This window comes from Xenopus tropicalis, chromosome 4 (assembly GCF_000004195.4).
Source record: "Xenopus tropicalis strain Nigerian chromosome 4, UCB_Xtro_10.0, whole genome shotgun sequence".
Classification (NCBI taxonomy): Eukaryota; Metazoa; Chordata; class Amphibia; order Anura; family Pipidae; genus Xenopus; species Xenopus tropicalis.
Window position 1 is genome coordinate 112158846 of NC_030680.2, and position 14899 is coordinate 112173744.

At 39.2% G+C, this 14899-nt stretch overlaps 1 protein-coding gene across 2 annotated transcripts in view; it reads left to right on the top strand.

Annotated features, from left to right (window-relative positions):
* The window catches only part of LOC100492420, a 42951-nt gene that overhangs the window by 7241 nt on the left and 20811 nt on the right, over positions 1–14899 (top strand). For both annotated transcript variants that reach the window (XM_031901044.1, XM_031901045.1), the window contains exons 2-18: positions 1406–1666; positions 3508–3768; positions 4245–4505; positions 4804–5064; positions 5217–5477; positions 5638–5898; positions 7339–7599; positions 8022–8282; positions 8588–8848; positions 9001–9261; positions 9535–9795; positions 11438–11698; positions 12178–12438; positions 12744–13004; positions 13148–13408; positions 13569–13829; positions 14508–14768. In XM_031901044.1, the coding sequence (XP_031756904.1) occupies positions 1406–1666; positions 3508–3768; positions 4245–4505; positions 4804–5064; positions 5217–5477; positions 5638–5898; positions 7339–7599; positions 8022–8282; positions 8588–8848; positions 9001–9261; positions 9535–9795; positions 11438–11698; positions 12178–12438; positions 12744–13004; positions 13148–13408; positions 13569–13829; positions 14508–14768 (4437 nt within the window). The remainder of the gene's footprint in view (positions 1–1405; positions 1667–3507; positions 3769–4244; positions 4506–4803; positions 5065–5216; positions 5478–5637; positions 5899–7338; positions 7600–8021; positions 8283–8587; positions 8849–9000; positions 9262–9534; positions 9796–11437; positions 11699–12177; positions 12439–12743; positions 13005–13147; positions 13409–13568; positions 13830–14507; positions 14769–14899) is intronic.

Below are 14899 nucleotides of genomic sequence, written 5' to 3' on the forward strand. Positions count from 1 at the left end.
ATTTTCACATAAAAAAACATTAGGCCTCTTCTTTATGGGGATAGCCTGAGCAACTGAATTATCACTTGATCCAGCAAAAATGGTTCATCATGGTGAGGGCAGTGAGGTTGTGGGATGCCCTGCCATATAATGTGGGGGGCACTGTGTATGGGCAGGGTACTGTCTATGGGGGCACTGTGTATGGGGGTACTGTTTTTGGGGGCACTCTGTATGGGGGTTACTGTCTATTGGGCCATTGGAGGCACTGTGTATGGGGGGGCAAAACTGGTACATAGTTATAACTCACTTATAACTGACTGCCTGTTATATTGTTTTCCTTAGGTAGTACAGTATGAGGGTATAGTACATTTTGTGTCTGATCCCACCATTTCAACTATATAAAAGGAGTATTTTTTGAAAAAAAAAAAAAAAAAAGGGGTGTGTGTGTGGTAATTGGGGCGTGGCCACAAAAGTGGGCGTGGTCAAAAATTGCCACGCTGCGCGCACCAGATCTTTTTGTCCCTCATTTTTCAAATGTTGGGAGGTATGTATACAGTATGCGTGAGTGTATTGATAGGCCTTCTAGGGCCTATGGATACACTGATACAATCAAAGTGATATTTTTGAAGTATTTATGTAACCTAAATGAACTCTCTATCTATTACCTCTTATCTATCTCTAACTACAGCATAGAAGTAAAAGGGATCTCTATCACCCACAAACTTAAAGGGATACTGTCATGATTTTTATGGTGTACTTTTTATTTCTAAATTACACTGTTTACATAGCAAATAATTCACTCTACAATTTACAAATTTATCCTTGAACCAACAAATGTATTTTTTTTAGTTGTAATATTGGTGTGTAGGCGCCATCTCAGTGCATTGTGCCTGATTCTGAGCTTTCAGAAAGAGCCAGCGCTACACATTAGAACTGCTTTCAGGTAACCTATTGTTTCTTCAACTCCATGTAACTGAAGGAGTCCCAAGCCAGACGTGAATTTCTTACTATTGAGTGCTATTCTGATATCTACTGGGAGCTGCTATCTTGCTCCCTTCCCATTGTTCTGCTGATAAGCTGCTGGGAAGGGGTCGATATCACTCCAACTTGCAGCGCAGCAGTAAAGTGTGACTGAAGAATTACTTATTAAAAAATCTGTTTGTGTTTTTGAAAAATGGATTTCAATGGAGGATTCTGCTGGAGAAGCACTATTAACTGATGCATTTTGAAAAAAAAAACATGTTTCCCCATGACAGTATTTCTTTAAGGTAAAAGGAACTATATTGTTAGCTTGAAGTATTTTTGTCCATGGTTAGGAGAACTTTTTGCTTTATGCGTTGTTCTATAATTCAAGAGAGTTCTGTACATAATATTAGGATATTCCTTTAGGCAATTAATACTCATTTCATTTTTTTAATGATTTTAGTGCCCTGCAAGCCTCGCAATGTTACTGCACAAATTGATTGTTCACGGTCTGTGGCCCAAATAAGCTGGGCTTTAGCCCCTGGAGCTCTGCACTACACATCCATATTGAGGACATCAGAAGGTGTGGTGCTCATGTGTAACAGCACTGATCTGACCTGCGAGATTGGCAGCCTGCAGTGTGGGCAGGTATACACGGTGACAGTGACTGCATTTAATGACTATTGTGCAAGCACACCAAGTTTTCCAGTATATTTGCATTCTGGTAAGTTAATAAAAGGTCCACATATACTGTTTCTACCTGAAAATAGAGGCTAGGTTGGCCCTATAATGCAGGGCTGTCAAACTCAGTCACATAAGGTTACATAAGCTAAGCCGAGGGCTGATTTTTTTATTAAGATACTTAGGGGCACATTTACTAACCCACGAACGGGCCGAATGCGTCCGATTGCGTTTTTTTGTATTTTTTGCGATTTTTTCGGCGTCTTTACGATTTTTGCGTAAAAACGCGAGTTTTTCGTAGCCATTACGAAAGTTGCGCAAAGCCGCGATTTTTTCGTAGCGTTAAAACTTGCGCGAAACGTTGCGCCTTTTAAGTTTTAACGCCACGAAAAAGGCGCGACTTTGCGCGCAAGTGTTAACGCTACGAAAAAATTTTGACTTTGCGCAACTCTCGTAATGGCTGCGAATAACTCGCGTTTTTACGCCAAAATCGTAAAGACGCCAAAAAAAAACGCAAAAAATACGAAAAAGTCGCAAAATGTTCGTTTCCAATCGGAATTTTTTCAATTCGGATTCGAAATCGTGTCTTAGTAAATCAGCCCCTTAGTAGTACAAGGATAAATCCTTCCTCACCCTGAAACACCATATCACACGTCATCCTTGTGCATTAATCATGTTCTGAAAATAACAAGCACAAAGCAAACTAAGCAAAACAGTTAAATTACAAACTATGGGAGCTGTGGGACAGGACACACCCACCAGTTGCAAACTGCAAACTGCTGTGGAAGTGGACACTTTTGCCTGTGTGGCCCATGTGGCCCATAGTGACTGTGCCTGACTGTGCAGCCCCAATTGCCTGACTGTGCCACTCCAGTCCCAGTGGCGCTCTGATCGGCCGATTTCGCTACGTCATTCCGCGATTGGTGCTGTACGATCAGGCACAGTCCCACATAAAACAACCAGGTGGGCCGGATTCGGCCCGCGGGCATTGTGTTTGACACATGTGTTATAAGGGGTTCAAGTAAAAAAAAATTGCCTATGATCTGCAAATTTTCATTACTACCTTTATAATAGCCAGTCCAAATCTTTTTCAAGCACAATATTATTAAAAGTAGCTCATCGGCTCAGAAGTGATTATTTGCTATGGCGGGATATAGAATTTTAGATATAGATATATTTAATTTTTTAAATGCCATTGAAATTAAAGGTCTAGGTTTAGGTTTAAGGATAGGTCAAAGTGATTCTGTACAAAAGTTCTGTTACAACACAGCAGGGGTCCAGAAAGGCTTTAAAGTAACTTGCAGACCTGCATGTACAATTGCACATAAAGTTGCACTTGGCACAGTTGCATCTAGTATGTTAAAATGTATGCAGTTGCACTTGTGTTTGGTGTCAGGATGTCTTCATTTCTGTGGCTCAATTTCAAAATTATATCTGTGCACATATCCTGTTCCTATCTGAAATTAGAGGTTAGGTTTGTTGTCTTTTAAGGCATAGATATCATTTTGGCATTAAGCCCCAGAAATGAAGACATCTCAATACCAAATGTAAGTGCAATTGCATGTGCTTTAACACACCAGTTGTGCCAAGTGCAAATCTCCCAGCAGCAAGTTATGCTGGAAGTGTGGGAAAACACTGCATAATGGGTAAGAACATGGTGACTTGAGCCCAAAAAGGTCAAAACTGTACTTCACACATTGCACTTGTATTTCTAAATAAGCCCTATAATGTTAAAAAATAACAATAAAAGATACATACATGGACCCCAATTATTTTTAATCTTTGCATAATTTTGTTCCATCAGTATGCTGACACATTAATTGATTCCCTATAATATTAATGCCTAGTTGTTTTTAACTAGAATATTTCCTTTCCCTTATACAGTGCCATGTGTGCCCACTGAAGTACATCCTGAGGTCAACTGTGCATCCAACGTAGCCACTGTGCAATGGGCTGTAGCCAAAGGAGCTGTGAATTACACTGTAACGGTAACCGGGCCACTTACAGAGAAGTATAAATGTCAAACAGCCAACACATCATGCAGTTTCCCCCAGCTTTCCTGCGGTTTGGAATACAATGCCTCAGTGGTTGCTGTGGGACACACATGTAGCAGTGATGGAAGTGCCGTGGCTATATTTTATACTGGTAAGTGTGTAACTGTATTATACCTATTTATAACAATAAAGAAAAAATTACTAATAAGTCAAAAAGAAGGATGTTGAACCTACTACTGTGATACTACGACTCCCAGAATCCACAATAGCTTTCATTTATCAGAATTGTATGGAGCAATGATTTGGGGTCATTAGACTGGGTTTTGTTTATAGAAAAGGTTCCAAAAGAAATGGATATTTGGATCCCCAAATGAAAATTGGGGATTTTTTCTTGCTCTGTATAGTGAACTAATCATAGCCATGTGTTTTACTGAATTGTCAAAGAAACGTGAAGATAAAATAAAGCCTAAATTTAATAGTAGAACATCTTGCTTTAGGAAATGCCAAACTGTTCTAAAAATATTTAGGTATTTGTCAAATATTTGATGCAAATATAGTACCTTTACACTTGCTTCAGTCAATGCGAGGTGCAGTGGATTTAATACGTACAATTTATTTTCTATACAGTGCCCTGTGTCCCAACTGCTGTACAGGCAGGCGTCAACTGTGATTCTAATTTAGTAACCGTGACTTGGAATTCATCCCTTGGAGCCCTGAATTACACTGCAGTACTAACTGGTCCCGATGGAGATAAGCACGTCTGCCAAGGGGTGAACACAATGTGTAGCTTTTCCAATCTCTCCTGTGGACTGGAGTATAACACCACTGTCTCAGTACAGGGATATACATGTAGCAGCCAAGCAAGTGCCACTGCTACAATTCATACTGGTCAGTATTCAGAAAATGCAATTTATAAGGAAATTAGTAGTCCTAATAATAGTTCTAATAACATAAGGTCTCAGATTTGATATAACCAGGGTGGAATTGTTATCAAAGCAACATCTGGAGCGACACAACGTTTCTATACTTTTAACATCATTGAACATTAAAGAAATGCAAAATACTAGAAAATAAGTTCCTTTTAAATTGTCAAACTGCTGCCACCATGATTACATTTACTGTTCTCTGTATTAAATAGTTACAGTAATAGCAACCTCTGTATGAACTCTGTCCCTTTCTGCCCCAGTTCCATGTAGAACAACAGAGCTAAATATGCAATATAACTGCAATGATGACAATGCAGAGCTCTCCTGGAAAGCAGCCCTCGGAGCGTTGAGGTACACAGCTACTGTCAGCATGCAAGACATGGAAAATGTGAACTGCAGCACAACACAAACAAGCTGTATAGTCTATGGTATAAATTGTGGGCAGATATACACTATGACCGTGGAAACCTTTGGTGTAAATTGCAACAACAACGTCACCTCAACAGTGACCTTTCCCACAGGTACAGTATGTGAGAGATGGTTCCCCACACTCAAGTTCAACCAAAGACTCTTCTTTTCAACAAGCAGGATCTGATATACAGAACATCTGTTTATAATAAATCTATACTTTCACTGTTAAATAATCATTGTTAATAAATTGTTGATTTTCCAGCTCCCTGTGTCCCTGAGCAGCAACCCCCACAGTACAGTTGTGATACCAACACAGCATCATTGTCTTGGGGCAGAACACTAGGAGCAGCAAGATATATCTCCAATGTCACTGCTCCAAATGTGGAGACACTCACCTGCAACACCAGCGCCATGACTTGTAATATTACAGATTTCCATTGTGGGCAGGTATACACCTCAACTGTCTCAGGCATCAACACTCAGTGCAGAAGCCTAGAAAGTCTCCCTACTACAATCACAACTGGTAAGATAATATCTGCCTTTGGGCTATTTGCAGTTTGCATAAAGTTTTATTGTCACTTTCTGAGGTGGAATCTTACAATGGGTTACTCCTACATTCATAAATATTCCATACCCACTGCCAGCATGGGTACTAAACTGTGCATGTGTGCTTACCATTACAGTTCCATGCCAGCCACAGAATGTGACTGCTACAATAGACTGCACGGCTTCTGTTGCCACTGTGAGTTGGGATATTGCCCCAGGAGCCCTGAGATACTCAGCAACATTACAGGCATCTGGAGGAGAGATACTGATGTGTAACAGCACTGAACGTGGCTGTCAGGTGAAAAACCTGCAGTGCGGGCAGATTTACACTGTAACCGTAACCGCTTTTAATGAATGGTGTCAGAGTGCATCCAGCTCTCCTATAGCTTTTGAATCAGGTAAGAAACAGAAACTCACCAATGGCCATAACCACAGAAGGGAATATATATGGTCAAAGTGATTTAATCTTAAATCTTTATGACCTTTATTTCTAGCCCTATATATATTGTATAAAAATAATTTGAGTTGTTTTAAAAATATTTCCAATAAACTGCTTCTGTAGGTCTCCTGCTACCAGACATTTTAGGGAGACACATAAAATGACCACATTACAGTTATACCTACAATTCCCTATTTGCTGAATATGGGTGACCACATTAATTCACATTTGAAGTACATCAATTAAAAATTGTTTAATATGTTGTCCATTATAGTTAGGCAAAAAAAAAAAGAGCTGGAGTGAGCAGATATCTAACATTATGGCTTTTATAGATTACATTTTTGCACAACTATATTGCAAATGTTTTTTATATTCATATATATCAGCCTATCTACTTTACCCAGTTTCATTTTTACACTGAACTGTCCCTTTAAGACCTACAGTAGGTAGTTTTATATATATATATATATATATATATATATATATAAATATATATATATATATATACCCAGTGCCACTTCAAAAACTTCAAAAAAGTTGACATCTTTCTTAAAGGAAAACTATACCCCCCAGAATGAATACTTAACCAACAGACAGTTTATATTATATTGCTACCTCCTGTGATCATAGGATTCACAGTGCACACAAACAAGCCAAGGCACACATACATGCTGGGCCCCATCAGCCAATTACTGGATAGAGTTCTGTCTTTTGCTCCCACACTACTTCCTGTTACAGTTAGAGCTGCATTATTTCTGGCCATGTGATCTCTGAGGGAGCACACAGCCCATCACTAAATGGTGGATCAAAGGAAAGGATGTAAAAGGGCGATATTTACTGAAATATATATTCCACTTTGTTGAGATTTTTAATAGGTCACTTAACATAATGTAAACCATCTGTTGGTTAAGTATACATTCTGTGGGTATAGTTGACCTTTAATCACCTTATTGACCAAAAAAATGTACTACTGCTATAAACAGTACAATAAGGAATGCATGTTAGTAGAGATTTTGTAGCAGAATGAAAAGGGTTCTAATGAACAAAAAAGGCCCAGGTTTATATCTCTGGATAGTTAACTGTGATATGGTACAACAATACCAACACAACCCAGGAATGATCCCAGAACACCTTAGGCAGCTAGCCTTGACTAGATCTAAGATTCATATATTAAAACTTTTAATATTTTTTAGACATTACTATTCCAAAAAAAAAAAAAAAGATACAAAGAAAGCCAAAGTTTGTACCTCATACTCCTCTTTAAGTTTGCAATATATGAACCCCAGTTATTTTTCATAATTGCAGTTTGAATTTTATTCCCCTGAGTATGTTTTCACATAATTCCCTTTATAATTACTGCCTAGTTTTCTAACTGAAACATTTATTTTTCCATATACAGTGCCATGTGTGCCCACTGAAGTACATCCTGTGGTCAACTGTGCATCTAATGTAGCCACTGTGCAATGGGCTGTAGCCAAAGGAGCTGTGAATTACACTGTAACAGTAACCGGGCCACTTACAGAGAAGTATAAATGTCAAACAGCCAACACATCATGCAGTTTCCCCCAGCTTTCCTGTGGTTTGCAATACAATGCTTCAGTGGTTGCTGTGGGACACACATGTAGCAGTGATGGAAGTGCCGTGGCTATATTTTATACTGGTAAGTGTGTAACTGTATTATACCTATTTATTACAATAAAGAAAAAAATACTAATAAGTCAAAAAGAAGGATGTTGAACCTACTACTGTGATACTACGACTCCCAGAATCCACAATAGCTTTCATTTATCAGAATTCTATGGAGCAATTATTTGGGGTCATTAGAATGGTCTTTGTTCTAGAACAAGGTTCCCAAAGAAATGGATATTTGGGCATTAAATGAAAACTTAATTGTCAAAGAAAAATTAAGATAAAATAAAGCCTAAATTTAATAGTAGAACATCTTGGTTTAGGAAATGCCAAACTGTTCTAAAAATATTTAGGTATTTGTCAAATATTTGATACAAATACAGTGCCTTTACACTTGCTTTAGTCAATGCGAGGTGCAGTGGATTTAATATGTACAATTTATTTCCTATACAGTGCCCTGTGTCCCAACTGCTGTACAGGCAGGCGTCAACTGTGATTCTAATTTAGTAACCGTGACTTGGAATTCATCCCTTGGAGCCCTGAATTACACTGCAGTCCTAACTGGTCCCACTGGAGATAAGCACATCTGCCATGGGGTGAACACAATGTGTAGCTTTTCCAATCTCTCTTGTGGATTGGAGTACAACACCACTGTCTCAGCACAGGGATATACATGTAGCAGCCAAGCAAGTGCCACTGCAACAATTCATACTGGTCAGTATTCAGAAAATGCAATGTATATGGAAATTAGTAGTCCTTATCATAGTTCTAATAGCATAAGGTCTCAGATTTTATATAACCAGGGTGGAATTGTTATCAAAGCTACACAAAGTTTCTGGAGCGACACAAAGTTTCTATACTTTTTACATAATTGAACATTAAAGAAATGCAAAATACTAGAAAATAAGTTCCTTTTAAATTGTCAAACTGCTGCCACCATGATTACATTTACTGTTCTCTGTATTAAATAATTACAGTAATAGCAACCTCTGTATGAACTTTGTCCCTTTTTGCCGCAGTTCCATGTAGAACGACAGAGCTAAATATGCAATATAACTGCAATGATGACAATGCAGAGCTCTCCTGGAAAGCAGCCCTCGGAGCGTTGAGGTACACAGCTACTGTCAGCATGCAAGACATGGAAAATGTGAACTGCAGCACAACACAAACAAGCTGTATAGTCTATGGTATAAATTGTGGGCAGATATACACTATGACCGTGGAAACCTTTGGTGTAAATTGCAACAACAACGTCACCTCAACAGTGACCTTTCCAACAGGTACAGTATGTGAGAGATGGTTCCCCACACTCAAGTTCAACCAAAGACTCTTTTTTTCAACAAGCAGGATCTGATATACAGAACATCTGTTTATAATAAATCTATACTTTCACTGTTAAATAATCATTGTTAATAAATTGTTGATTTTCCAGCCCCCTGTGTCCCTGAGCAGCAACCCCCACAGTACAGTTGTGATACCAACACAGCATCATTGTCTTGGGGCAGAACACTAGGAGCAGCAAGATATATCTCCAATGTCACTGCTCCAAATGTGAAGACACTCACCTGCAACACCAGCGCCATGACTTGTAATATTACAGATTTCCATTGTGGGCAGGTATACACCTCAACTGTCTCAGGCATCAACACTCAGTGCAGAAGCCTAGAAAGTGTCCCTACTACAATCACAACTGGTAAGATAATATCTGCCTTTGGGCTATTTGTAGTTTACATATAGTTCTATTGTCACATTTGGTTAGGGAATTGGCAAGTATAGGATAAACTGTACAGTATAGCAGTGCTCAGTAGCAGTAGTATTTTCAATTTCTTTAAAGTTCTTGAGATAAAACCTTTTTACTGAATAGTTGCTGTGGGTTACTCTTATGATATTTATTATTTATCACTTCTGTTTCCATACCCACTGCCAGCATGGGTACTAAACTGTGCATGTGTGCTTACCATTACAGTTCCATGCCAGCCACAGAATGTGACTGCTACAATAGACTGCACGGCTTCTGTTGCCACTGTGAGTTGGGATATTGCCCCAGGAGCCCTGAGATACTCAGCAACATTACAGGCATCTGGAGGAGAGATACTGATGTGTAACAGCACTGAACTTGGCTGTCAGGTGAAAAACCTGCAGTGCGGCCAGATTTACACTGTAACTGTAACAGCTTTTAATGAATGGTGTCAGAGTGCGTCCAGCTCTCCTATAGCTTTTGAATCAGGTAAGAAACAGAAACTCACTAATGGCCATAACCACAGAAGGGAATATATATGGTCAGTGATTTAACATTAAATCTTGATGAACTTTATTTCTAGCCCTATATATATTGTATAAAAATAATTTCAGTTGTTTTAAATATATTTCAAAATAAACTGCATCTGTAGGTCTCCTGCTACCAGACAGAGAGAGAGCACGAGAGAGAGGGAGGGAGAGTAATTTTAAAGTCATCTGAGCAGGTTTTCTGTTAAAGGAGAAGGAAAGGTAAAAACGAAGTCCTCTATGAAAAGAAACACAGGATTTCTTGTCTCCTTTTTGTAAACATGTTCTTAGGGTATCTGACCTCCTCTCTCAGAGTCTACGCAGTTCTCTCCTCTCTCCCCTCTCCTGCTCCCCCCTCCCATAAGAATTCATGAACTCACTCCGACCACCCTTAGGAATGTGTGATCTGAGCTACCAAGGGCTAGAGCTGTAGCAGGAAGCTACTTAAAATGGCAGCTGCTATCTTAAACAAAGAGAGAAAGCTTCTATTGCTTTTTACTCAGGTATAGTAATGGTTTCTGCAGAATAAATATAGTGTTCTAGGTGGCACTAATGTGGCAAATTTATTGGTAGTAAAATGCCAAATTACTTTCCTTCTCCTTTAAATTTCAGTGAACAGAGAAAACATTTATAGTTAAGAGTTTGACTGTTCAGGAATCATCTTGGTTTGGGGACATGACATTCTCATTTCTCATGGACTTGTAAAGGAGTGGGGCTGATATGAAAGTTAAATTAACCAATGTTGTGTGAATTTCTGCATTCCTCTGCTGATGGGGAATACAGCCCTAAAAGTTTCTAATAAAATCAATTATAGACATCCCACTGAAATCCCACTGTCCCAAAGTTTTCCTCTGATTCAAGGAAGATGAGGGCTTACAAGTATTAGCTGGTTCCATTACAAATTGCTTTAAAAATGCACAGCAAATAATTCATGGGTAAACTTATCTGATGGCAGTCTCTGTACCGGAAAGGCTTGGTTCTTCATTTGAGTTTCTGACTGGACAAACTCATCAATAGTGTTACTACCTGCTCTTAGCTTGCTTGTCAATTAAGACAATACCTGTGTAGCTACTGTATTTTGGCAATAGATTTAATTGCCTTATTAACCAGAAACAGACAACTGCAATAAACAGTACAATAAGGAATGCATGTTAGTAGAGATTCTGTAGCAGAACGGAAAGGGTTCTGATGAACAAAAAGGCCCCGGTTTAACTCTCTGGATAGGTAACAGTGACATGGTACAACAATGTCAACACAAACCAAGAATGGTCCCAGAACACCTTGTCTTGACTAGATCTAAGAATTATGTGCATTGTATCTAGAGGAGAAAGTCCTTCCCTTGCTCAGGTGTAGCTATATATACATTGCTGATGGTCCCAAATATCAAAGCTTATAACATTTTTAGACATATTACTATTCCAAAATAAAGATACAAAGAAAGCTAAAGTTTGTACCTTGCACTCCTCTTCCAGTTTGCAGTTCTTTTTCATAATTGCAGTTTTAAATTTTTTTCCTCTCAGTTATTTACTCACTATTTGTTTCCCAATTTTCTACATTATTGCTGCCTGGTTTTCTAACTGAAACATTTATTTTTCCATATACAGTGCCATGTGTGCCCACTGAAGTACATCCTGAGGTCAACTGTGCATCTAATGTAGCCACTGTGCAATGGGCTGTAGCCAAAGGAGCTGTGAATTACACTGTAACAGTAACCGGGCCACTTACAGAGAAGTATAAATGTCAAACAGCCAACACATCATGCAGTTTCCCCCAGCTTTCCTGCGGTTTGCAATACAATGCTTCAGTGGTTGCTGTGGGACACACATGTAGCAGTGATGGAAGTGCCGTGGCTATATTTTATACTGGTAAGTGTGTAACTGTATTATACCTGCCATTAAGCAGTAAGGCTTGTAAGTCATCATACAATAAAAAAAATTAATGATGGGATGTTGAGCCTGCTACATTGATACCACAACTCCCAGAATCCATAACAGCTTTCATTTGTAAGGAGCATTAATTGGGGGTCCTTAGGCTGGTCCAAAGCAAATTTTCCAAAGAGATGCTTAATTGGACAGTAAATTAAATTGATTTTGAAGGCAAAAAACAATGGGTGTCATTTTTTTTGCTTTCTCTACTAAATTTATCATAGCCATGTGTTGTACTGAATTTTCAAAGAAAAAAAAACGTTGGGCATGCATTTGATAGGAACATTCTCTGGCTTTAGGAAATGCCAAACTAATAATATTCAGGTTCAAATATTTCATGCAAATACAGTACCTATAAGCTTGCTTTAGTCAATGTGAGGTGCAGGGGATTTAATATGTACAATTTATTTTCTATACAGTGCCCTGTGTCCCAAGTGCTATACAGGCAGGCGTCACCTGTGATTCTAATTTAGTAACCGTGACTTGGAATTCATCCCTTGGAGCCCTGAATTACACTGCAGTACTAACTGGTCCCGCTGGAGATAAGCACGTCTGCCAAGGGGTGAACACAATGTGTAGCTTTTCCAATCTCTCCTGTGGACTGGAGTATAACACCACTGTCTCAGCACAGGGATATACATGTAGCAGCCAACCAAGTGCCACTGCAACAATTCAGGCTGGTCAGTATTCAGAAAATGCAATTACTATGGAAATTGATAGTCCTAATAAATAGTTATAATAGTATAAGGTCTCAGATTAGGATTTTATATAACCAGTTCGAAATTGTAACCAAAGCAACATCTGGAGCGACACAAAGTTTCTATACTTTTAACATAAATGAACATTAAAGAAATGCAAAATACTAGAAAATAAGTTCCTTTTAAATTGTTAAACTGCTGCCACCATGATTACATTTACTGTTCTCTGTATTAAATAGCTACAGTAATAGCAACCTCTGTATGAACTCTGTCCCTTTTTGCCGCAGTTCCATGTAGAACGACAGAGCTAAATATGCAATATAACTGCAATGATGACAATGCAGAGCTCTCCTGGAAAGCAGCCCTCGGAGCGTTGAGGTACACAGCTACTGTCAGCATGCAAGACATGGAAAATGTGAACTGCAGCACAAGACAAACAAGCTGTATAGTCTATGGTATAAATTGTGGGCAGATATACACTATGACCGTGGAAACCTTTGGTGTAAATTGCAACAACAACGTCACCTCAACAGTGACCTTTCCCACAGGTACAGTATGTGAGAGATGGTTCCCTACACAAAAGTTCAACAAAAGAGTCTTTTGCAGGATCTGATGTACAGATAATTTTATTTTAATAAATCTATACTTTCACTGTTAAATAATCATTGTTAATAAATTGTTGATTTTCCAGCTCCCTGTGTCCCTGAGCAGCATCCCCCACAGTACAGTTGTGATACCAACACAGCATCATTGTCTTGGGGCAGAACACTAGGAGCAGCAAGATATATCTCCAATGTCACTGCTCCAAATGTGGAGACACTCACCTGCAACACCAGTGCCATGACTTGTAATATTACAGATTTCCATTGTGGGCAGGTATACACCTCAACTGTCTCAGGCATCAGCACTCAGTGCAGAAGCCTAGAAAGTCTCCCTACTACAATCACAACTGGTAAGATAATATCTGCCTTTGGGCTATTTGTAGTTTGCATATAGTTTTATTGTCACTTCTAAAGGTGGAATCTTACAATGGGTTACTCCTACATTCATAAATATTCCATATCCACTGCCAGCATGGGTACTAAATTGTGCATGTGTGCTTACCATTACAGTTCCATGCCAGCCACAGAATGTGACTGCTACAATAGACTGCACGGCTTCTGTTGCCACTGTGAGTTGGGATATTGCCCCAGGAGCCCTGAGATACTCAGCAACATTACAGGCATCTGGAGGAGAGATACTGATGTGTAACAGCACTGAACTTGGCTGTCAGGTTAAAAACCTGCAATGCGGGCAGATTTACACTGTAACTGTAACAGCTTTTAATGAATGGTGTCAGAGTGCATCCAGCTCTCCTATAGCTCTTATATCAGGTGAGTAACAGGTAATTCTAAATTCTCAGTAAGGTGCCTGAGTGATTCCTCTAACACTTCAAGGCAGCAGTCCTAACTACTGAGCCACAGTGTCTTCCACATATGGTAGAAAATAGAGTGGGATATAAAAAATTGTGGTGTTTTGGGCCAAAGGAATATAGCTGCAGAAACAAATAGGGCCGGGACACCAAATTTGGTTCCACATCTTTGCAATGTACATTATTCTATGAATTATATTTGGTTTTGGAGCCAAGCCCTGACTATAATTGCTATGAATCCTCTCTGCCATAAATTGTTTTGGCCACACTCCCACTGTATTTTATTGTCTGGGAGCTAAACCATCAGGCTAATGCTTATATCATGACTCTGTCTCTTACATCATGACTGGTACTTTGTCGCCTCAACAAGAGATTAGGAGGATTCACAGGAAGAGACTAAAGCTAATTGCACATATAACTTTTTATCATACTGGCATTTTTTTCATTGGCATAAAAACAGCCATGACTGCCTCCTGCTACACCCATTGGCTGCAGTGGGAAAAACACAAAAGTGCAGGTGTGAATATTTTTTTGTACAAAATTGCTCTGATGAGCATATGACATTAACTATAGTTAATGGATTCAATATTTAAAGCAGAAGGTTAAACATAATATTTACTATTTGCTTTGATCCATACAGTTCCCTGTGTACCCACCAAAGTGCAGGCTGACATAAGCTGTGAGTCTAATGTAGTAAATGTGTCTTGGGCTGTAACCCCAGGAGCCGTGAATTACACTGCAGTGACATCTGGACCCCAGGGGCAACAATTCATCTGCCATGCACTGAACAGAGCATGCACTTTCCCACGGCTAGCCTGCGGTACTGAGTACAATGTTACCATTGCTGCAGTGGGAAATACCTGCAGCAGTGCCTTCAGCCAGCCCATAAGTGTTCAGACAGGTAAGTACTTTCCTTACATAGCATTACATTAATTGTTTAACATGGACCTTTCCCGAAAGTTAGTGAATTCAAGCAGTCTCATTGTAACATCACCTGCTTAGTGTCTCATCTAAAGCCAGGTATCTGTATAA